Genomic DNA, 8,662 nt, shown 5'->3' on the forward strand with positions numbered 1-8,662 from the left:
CCTAGGGTTTTAGTTATGATCAACAATGTGATACATAACTAGGATTAAGATATGGTACAAGCTTTGATCATGTTTTAGTGGCTAGGGTTATCCTTCTCACTTAGGTAGAATTATTGTATCAAGGCAATACTAGGTTTGTCTCAAATGTTTGGATAGGCAAGGTTTAAATACAATATCCATACTACACAAGGCATGAGTATTGGTCTGGATTATCTACTATTGATATATTTATCATTTCATGTGAAGAATAAGATCTATACATCACTTATATAGGTTTAATTTATCAGCTCAATTTATAAAGTAAAATCATGCAGTAGACATGATCCACTTAATTCTCACTACTCTCTCTTCTTTAATCCTTCTCTCTTCACACTCTCTTGGATTCTTAGGTTTTATGATCATTACCCAATTTGTAATAATCAAGGTATGGCTTTCTAATAATTCATTAGTGAATCATGGTTCTCTCTCCAAGATCAAGTATTAGTCCATATACTTGAGTATACCTCTTTAGGTTGAGCTCTTATGAATAAGTAGGGTTCTCTAGGCTTTATGATTATTAACAAGTTGTAATGATCACAACACTTGCCTCTCTATAATTACTAGAAGAATAGGTTCTTGACTTGGTTCAAGTATTGTAGTTGAAAAAATATACCATGTGACTCATGGTAGAAATGTTTATTTAGTAAAAGACATCAATAAGATAAGTAAAGAATAGTGTCTTACTTAATTGTGTTCTTTGATTTATGGTTGAATAATTATTCCTGTGTTGTTGTAAGGAATGGCATGTTGAGATCCTTTATAAGATCTTGTAGTTGATCCTTACTTAAGGTGTTGTTTGTTGTAAAACTAATTCCATTTGATCTAGCCCATAGATCAAATCATCTCTACCCATAATAAGGTTTTAGCAAAGATCACAGTGAAGTTTATAGCGCTTGACTTGATGATCTACTTCAATTCCAGCAAGTCAAGTGAAACTTCGAGCTATCGTGGTAAGTTTTATTTGAAAGCGCGAAAATTCCCCGGATTTTCTATGCATGAATGCAATGCACACTTTGGTGTTCTCTCATTTTATTGCCTCTAAACCTGGGATATTACATAATAAAACATATATTGTTTGTCTAATTGCGGTTTATAGATTGTTTTTGGTTTCAAAAAATACAGAAATGTGACACAATGGTATAAGAGTTAATAGGATTGATATGGTAGTATTTACAACAAGGTACAATCACATTCGCGGGAGCACAGCATGAAAAAGCCGAGGAGTTAAGCGTGCTGAGGATGGAGTAGTGTGCGGATGGGTAACCGATCAAGAAGTGATGACCAAGTCTACAATTTGACTACAAATTAAGTGTAATTAGTATTAAAAATGGTCCAAATGAGAGAGTAACAAGTCAAACAATTAGGAAAAAGAAAAAAAAAGGAAAAAAATAGAAAAAAGAAATTAGAAAAAAGAAAAACATAACTATTGAAAATAATAGTTAGTCCCGGTTAACCTTACAAGCCCAGACTAAATGTCGTCCAACCCTAACCATGTATCACGGTCACGTGAAGAGCCATTTGTCCTGGCTGGATAATCCTAGGACTAGAGCCGGTTAGGGGCCGGGACCAAAGCCCCGTCTCCACTAGTGTTACCCGTTCCCCCAAATCGTTCGCATCTCCCCTAGTCTCGATATCAAGCTCGTTCTGCCCATTAGCGGTATCCATCAGCGTTGTGCTAGTGGTTGATTCATGTCACCATGCTCCTTCCTTGAAGTTGGAATGTATTGCCCGGTTAACTTCAAGCGGGTGACACGATTTGGCGTTCTACGATGGTTTTCGTGGACCAGACGATGCGAACATTTTCAATAGCTCATGATTCATTCTAGACTAAATTGAAGTTTTAGGACGAAAAATGAACTTTCTTAATAGTTCACGCATCAAAGGTGAATTCTCTTCTTATTTGGACCGTTACGCTCTAGTCTTTTGAAAAAGGTTTACCATGAAAAGTTAAAATTTCAGGCAACTTTAGGGTGGATCGTCTCTTTTCACCCAAATCGTCATCCTTTTCATCTTCACGAGGCAGATGCACCTTAAATTTATGTATCCGCTTAAACTTCAAACACTGCATCTGCACCCTAGAGATCTTGTACTGAAATGGGTTCTCAAGATCAACCAACTTCATCTACACCCTGAACATCTAGCACATTTAAGCTAGATGAAATATAATTTAGTCAAATTTGTCCGTGAAGACATACAACTCTACAGTCTACAGACCACTGACTGCATTAAAATACCAAATGGGCGACCGATCACAGGGTAATAAATTTAACTGCAAGTATTCCTCATATTCTATGAAATTCGGTCAGTTGCATCCTGTAATAAGCTTTAAGGTTACGATCAACCCGTTCAGGCAAGAACGTGCCATATCTGAGCGACACGCGGTGGAGCTTATATAAGCTTTAGCACAAACTCCAAAGTCCAAACACGTCACTCTTTCTGCAATGCAGTTTGTAGCACTCGACACATGTTTTGAAATAGAGATAGGCTATTCCCATCAGGATATGGAGATCAAACACATCTACCTAATTTTGGCCAGTTCAGCTGCAAGAAGTTTGTAACAATGGTCACACAGACAGCACCGTATCAAATCACAACACCACACTGACCTAACTCAAACAGTATGCAAGCAATAGCTCTGCCGCTAGGCACAACTCTAAAAGAACTCAAAGTCAAGGTACTTCCCTCCGGACTTCGTGTCCGTGCCAACCGCCCTCTTGTTGTTGCTGGCGATGGCTTCTGACACCCCGTACTTCATGGGCAGCTCTGCCTCGACAGGCCTGGGAACCTCAGGAGGCGTGCTGCAACGGATGAGAGCCCAGTTCACGCCCTCGAAGAATGGATGCTGTTTTATCTCCGTCGCACCCCTCTTCACACCGAGGCGCTGCTGCGGTTCCTTAGCCAGGAGCCCCCTGATGAGGTCCCTGCTAGCGTAGCTTGTGGACGGTGATTCAGGAAACTTTAGCTGCTGGCCAACCACGTTGAACAGTGTGGCACGGTTGCCTGATCCCTTGAATGGTGTCTTGCCGTACAGAAGCTCGTGCAGGAAGATACCGAAGGTCCACCAGTCAACGGCACTTCCATGGCCTTCGCCCTTGATGATTTCTGGGGCCAAGTACTCATGAGTCCCGACAAATGACATTGATCGAGCCGATGTTGGCTCTGCAAGGAGCTCGGGCAGGTTAATGCCACTCTGTCCCAACTCAGACCTTGTCTTTCTAATCTTTTTCTTGCTCTTCTGACCAAACAATTTGGGCATGAAACAAACTGGCTGAATACAGGCTGAGGTAGGTTCCATGCAAGTAGGTTGTACACAGAATGAACCACCCGCTCTTCTGGGATCAGAATCAAAAGCTGATGTTCTGATTAGTGTAGGTGAGACTGCACATCTCAGGGAGAGATCAAAATCTGAAAGCATTATGTGGCCATCATCACGCACCAGAACATTTTCTGGCTTCAGGTCCCTGTACACGACTCCCAGCATGTGTAGATACTCTATAGCTAGAAGAACTTCCGCAGCATAAAACCTGCTCAGAATCAGATATCACAATGTCAGTGATGTCAGTTGCAACTAAGTCTAGGAGAAGCTACTGACTTACAATAATCTGGCACTGAAGGGTAAAATGCTAAAGCAGAAGCTAATTGCAGTACTGTTAAACATGCTGACTATATTTCAGCGTGTGAAATGCATGCATCATTTATGGGCACACCAGCTGAATAAATTTGGAAAAATATTTCATTAACATTTCTCTGCACATGATCTCATAACAGCCATAGGACCTTATTCAGAAATGTTGCCAAGTATCAGCAACATTATGAGTTTCTTTTTAAACTTCATTGTTGTACAGAATATTTTTTTCCAAGAGGAAACCATTTTCAACCCGGGGTCCTCGCAAAGTTAGTCAATTATGCTTCAGGCTCAACTGCTTCTCTAAATACTAAAAGCAGAATAGTAGTAACACTAAGCTACAATAAATTCATAGCAAATGGAGTTGTGAACTCGACTAACAACATCCTGAATGTAAACACATATGAAATTACAAATTATGCAGAGAACTGTCTCGTGATTTACCTTGCTGCATATTCGGAGAAGTGTTTTCCTGGCTGTTTCTGTCGCAGAGTGTGCAAGTCACCACCCGGACAAAATTCCATGACCAAGCACGAGAACCTGTCGGTCTCAAAATGCGTATACAGGGTTGGCAGGAACGGATGATCCAGAAGCTGTAGAATCTCCCTCTCAGTTTGAGCCCGATTCAACTTCTTCCTACTGGCCAAGGATGCCTTGTCCATCACTTTCATAGCAAAGTAGCACCTGGTACCACTTAACTCCGAGAGGTACACACTGCCAATGTCGCCGCAGCCCAGACGCTTGAGCAGTCTAAAGTGGCTCATGCCAAGCGCGCCATCTCGAACCCGTACAGCGTGAACCGCCTTCCCTCTAGGATCATTCCCCTTATGGGGCTTGCTGGTACTCCCAGTGATATGGCTCCAGCTGCTATCATCGCTGACGCCGCTGCTGTCACTTGCCCTGCTCATGCTAGTCTTCGCGCTCTCCAAAGAGTCGCCTCGAATGCTGCCCTTCACGCTTCCAGAGTTCCTCTCCACAGCAAGCACGGTTCTGCTAGGCATGGCTTCGGTTTTGTACGTGTTGCTGCAGCCGCTGGCGATGCTCATGGCGGTGACCACCCCCATGCTGTCGATGCTGCTGTGAGGGCTGGCATTGCCGCTGGGAGGGAGCGAGGCATCCCAGACACAGTCCTTCTCCTCCGAGTCCGGCGGCAGGGACACGGTTTCGGCAGCCTGCGACGAGCGCGCGGTGGCCAGCGACACCACCGCAGCAGCACCGGACAGCTTCATCTCCTCAGCCAAGCCTTCCGCGCCGCCGGCACAGACCACCGCGCTCTCCTTCATGCCCGTGACACGCAGCGAAAGGTCATCCAGGAACGGCCCTTTCGCCGACAGCCCTCGCACCGGCGGCTCGGGCTTCTCCTCGTCGATCGCGACGTAGACCGTCTTCATGAGGTCCATGTCGATCGGCTCCAGGGGGTGGCTGGCCCCGGAGAAGGAGGTCCGGCCGCCCTCGTCGGAGGAGTCCACGCTGCGGAAGCTCTCCTCGCCGTCGTCCGGCAGGTCCTTCTGGTCCTGCTCCTGCTCCTGCTCCTGGGAGGTCTTCCCTTTCCACGACGCCTTTATGGGTATCGGCAGCAGCGGCGGCGGCTCCTTCCGAGCAGCGAACGCCAGAGGGTCCTTGGGCTCCGCGATCTTATCCACTACCTCCATTGAATGACTGAGACCTTCGCATACCAAAATACAGAACCAGCAACGAGGACTCGACCGCTTCAACAGCAAGACGAGGGCAAATCCCAAGCAGGTTGGCGAGTTTCAGCACGGACAGACAGCACTTGGCCTGCAACAAAACACACAGGAGGAGAAATTAGGGAGACGAAGAGAACACTATTTTCCTCTCGAGCACAACCGGGTTCCGGGAATCCAACCTTGCTCCTGGGACAAACTACCCGTGCGCGGCCGGCGAAAGCAGCTCCCCCGTGAGTAGCGGAGCAGGAACAGCTCCTCCGCCCTGCAGAAAAGGGCGTTGCTCAAGTTCAATCCACCAGATTAGGCATTACTTCCGTGCGAAAACAACGAGCCACAAAATCCCCCGCCCGATTTCCTCGAATCACGACATTCCAAACAAAAAAAATCCGAAGCAAAATCCCGGTGACGGCGTCCCAAATCCACCCCCCGCGTCCCTGTTCGCTACCTCAGAATGCGCCCGCCCGCATTCGGATCTTCCCCCGCACGCAGACTCCCCGAACAGCAAAAAAGGAAGAGCAGAAGCCGGCGCTTGCCTTGCCCAGGCAAACCACCAAACCGAGAGCCAAACCAGGAAACTAACCCAAAAAAAATCACCTCGAACGGGGGAAGGTGGAGATCCCCAGAGATGCCCTCCTTGGGGACGCCGCTCCGTGTCCTCCGCGGCTCGGCTCCTCCCCGCTCTTCTCCCCACAAGCCTCGCCGTCGCCGCCACCGCCCACCAGCGCTTGCAGCAGTGTGCCGAGTAACTGCGCAGTCCCTCTCCCTCCGCCTGTGACGAAAACGGAGGAGCAAAAGCGAAAGGCGATGGCGAGTGTGGGGGCCTAATTTGTTCCCTCTGGTTTTTAACAAAAACAAAAAAAGGCAGCGAAAAGGTCGCGCGTGGGCTGCCGCTAAGCACCGTTTTCCCCGCTGCTAATCAGTCTCCAGCTTTATCCGCTTTCCCTAATCACCCAACGAAACGGCCAAATATTTCGCGACCAAGGACAAAAGTGGAAAAGATGAGTACTACGTAGCGAAATATTTCCGTATATTGAGAGTAAATGCATTTGATGTACTGCAGGAGTACTACTGTATCTTTTTTTATTTATAAAGGCCGGATTAATTGCTGTGTTGATTCGAGTCGGAGGTTTGGGACGCGCCTGGGACCCGCTCGTGGGACCACGCTGTAGCTTCATCAGACTACAGCGGGACCACATGTCACCATCGCTTGCGGAGAGTGGTGTGGACCCGAACGAAGACGCATACGTGACTCCTTCAATGATGCCGTTCGTGACGCCTTCACTTCATTTGTTCACACCCCCCATCAACACGCTTGCCCACGCTCGAAAATAACACGGTTGCCCGTGTCGAAGTAGTTGGATAGCCAAGACAACAACTTTTATGTTCCTTGATCTGCTTTGATTAGTGGAGTAATACAGTTTCCTACGACGAGGAGGAGGAGGAGGAGGAGGTGGTGAAGGACGACGAAGAGGACGGCGAGGAAGAGAACGAGGAGGGTGCCGGTGAGGATAATCTCGTGGAGGTAGACGCGGACATCGTGAGGAAGAAAAAGAAAAAAAAAATAGGGGCGTCGGGCACACGAGGCCCAAGTGGACGCCTCTAGAGGATCAATGTTTGTGCGAGTCGTGGGCGACGGTGAGCCATGACTCCACCATCGGCGCCAACCAAAAGTACGGGAAATATTGGGCGAGAATCAAGGCCGAGTTCGATGAGCGCAAATTGATCAACAACGATTACAACAAAGTGACAACGAAGAGGGGCCAAAAGGCAATTTCGACGCGATGGGCCATCATCCAGGCGTCGGTGAACATGTTTCATGGGTTCCATCACGAGATCGAGACCAGAGGCGAGAGCGGCGTCGACATCAGCCAAATGGTACAACTATTTCTTAGATAATCTGCGGCGCCTACATTTTGTTCGATGAAATGATGACGTTTCCCTTGGTTAGTTTGACAAGGCCATCGATATGTACCGGAGGAACTCGGAAGGGCATAAGTCTTTCATGATGAAGCATTGCTATAGCAAGCTCAAACTGAACGAGAAATGGCGGTTGACGCGCCTGTCGTTGTCGAAGGCGAAAGACGCCATTTGATCTGGATCCGCCGTTGGCAACATCGGCAGGGCGTCCTATCGGCAACAAAGCTGCCAAGGCCGCCTTGGCTGACGTTGCGTCGTCCGAGAAGACGCAGACGTCGATCACGAAATGCCTCGTCGAGGTCTCCTCGACCTTGCTCTCCCGCGACAAAAAGACCGACGAAAAGTGGGCGGCGCTGCTTAAGAGGCAAGAGGAGAAGATGAAGCTCAAGAAACGCAGGGACTACATGTCCCTGCTACGACAGAAGGAATGTCTCCCCGAACGCGGGCGGCGCACAACTTCTTCAAAGGCCAGATCCTCGACGACATCGAAACCAAAATGGCGGCGGCCGAGGCGGCATCCGAGGCGGCGACCCAGGCAGCGACAACGACATCAACCCCAACCCCGGAGCAAGAGCCGGCAGACGCGTCTACGACAGCATCTGCTACTACACCTGCGTCGGCCTCTACCTCGGCGTCGGCGACGGAGCAGACGGAGCATACACACCGGGCAGATCACGACGAGTTCATCGTGATCGACGGGTCTACATCGACTCAGGATGCGCGTCGTCGCCCAACCCCTTCTTCTAATTTATCATGCACCACCAGTCTGTAATATGATCGCGCCCCCAGTACTTTGATCGCTACTACTCTGATCGCGACGACTACGACGGGAACGATCTCTTTTGAATGCAAACTATTTGAATTTTTGATTGGGGACGGTGTTTGGGGGACGCGGCCTGAGAGCGACGCCCCCCAAACGCGGCACGAACAAAACACGTCCCCCAAACGCTCGATCCGGCGCCGTTTAGGGGACGGTTTGGGGGACGCAACTGGAGATGCTCTCAGCGATTCTTTCCCTCTCTAAAATCCATACATGATCTACAACTTGGAATTTCGCACCCAAAAATCCTTAAAAAAAACCCGCAGAACCAATACCATTTCACACATTCTAATGGCCAACCTAACCCAAGCTCACAAGCCAATGGAACCAGTTAGCCTAACAAAACAAGAGGAGCAGGTCACATCCCAAAATCAACGTGTCTCCTTCGGGTATCCGTCGTAGCAAGTGCGCACAGCAACACCACCTCTCGTGGTCAGGTAATGGCGTTAGTGAGAGCTATAATTAGCTAACTTACGTACGTACTAACCAAGATGATCTAGCACGCATAGGTGGAATTGGATACGATAAGGTGCTTGATTGCCCGTGCCGCACAACGCGGCGGTTGTTGCCGGG

General features: G+C 48.3%; 1 protein-coding gene across 1 annotated transcript; it reads right to left on the reverse strand.

Annotated features, from left to right (window-relative positions):
- Nucleotides 1-2,373: 2,373 nt before the first annotated feature.
- On the reverse strand, nt 2,374-6,031 carry LOC124674516 (serine/threonine-protein kinase D6PK-like). Its single transcript, XM_047210560.1, has 4 exons — nt 5,947-6,031; nt 5,532-5,614; nt 4,109-5,443; nt 2,374-3,563 (listed from the first exon to the last, which is right to left on the reverse strand). Exons 3-4 carry the CDS (start codon nt 5,314-5,316, stop codon nt 2,693-2,695), a joined length of 2,079 nt encoding a protein of 692 aa, XP_047066516.1. The 5' UTR covers nt 5,317-5,443; nt 5,532-5,614; nt 5,947-6,031; the 3' UTR covers nt 2,374-2,692.
- Between the last annotated feature and the right edge of the window lie 2,631 nt (nt 6,032-8,662).

The sequence above is a fragment of the Lolium rigidum genome, chromosome 7 (assembly GCF_022539505.1).
Source record: "Lolium rigidum isolate FL_2022 chromosome 7, APGP_CSIRO_Lrig_0.1, whole genome shotgun sequence".
In the NCBI taxonomy this organism is placed as follows: domain Eukaryota; kingdom Viridiplantae; phylum Streptophyta; class Magnoliopsida; order Poales; family Poaceae; genus Lolium; species Lolium rigidum.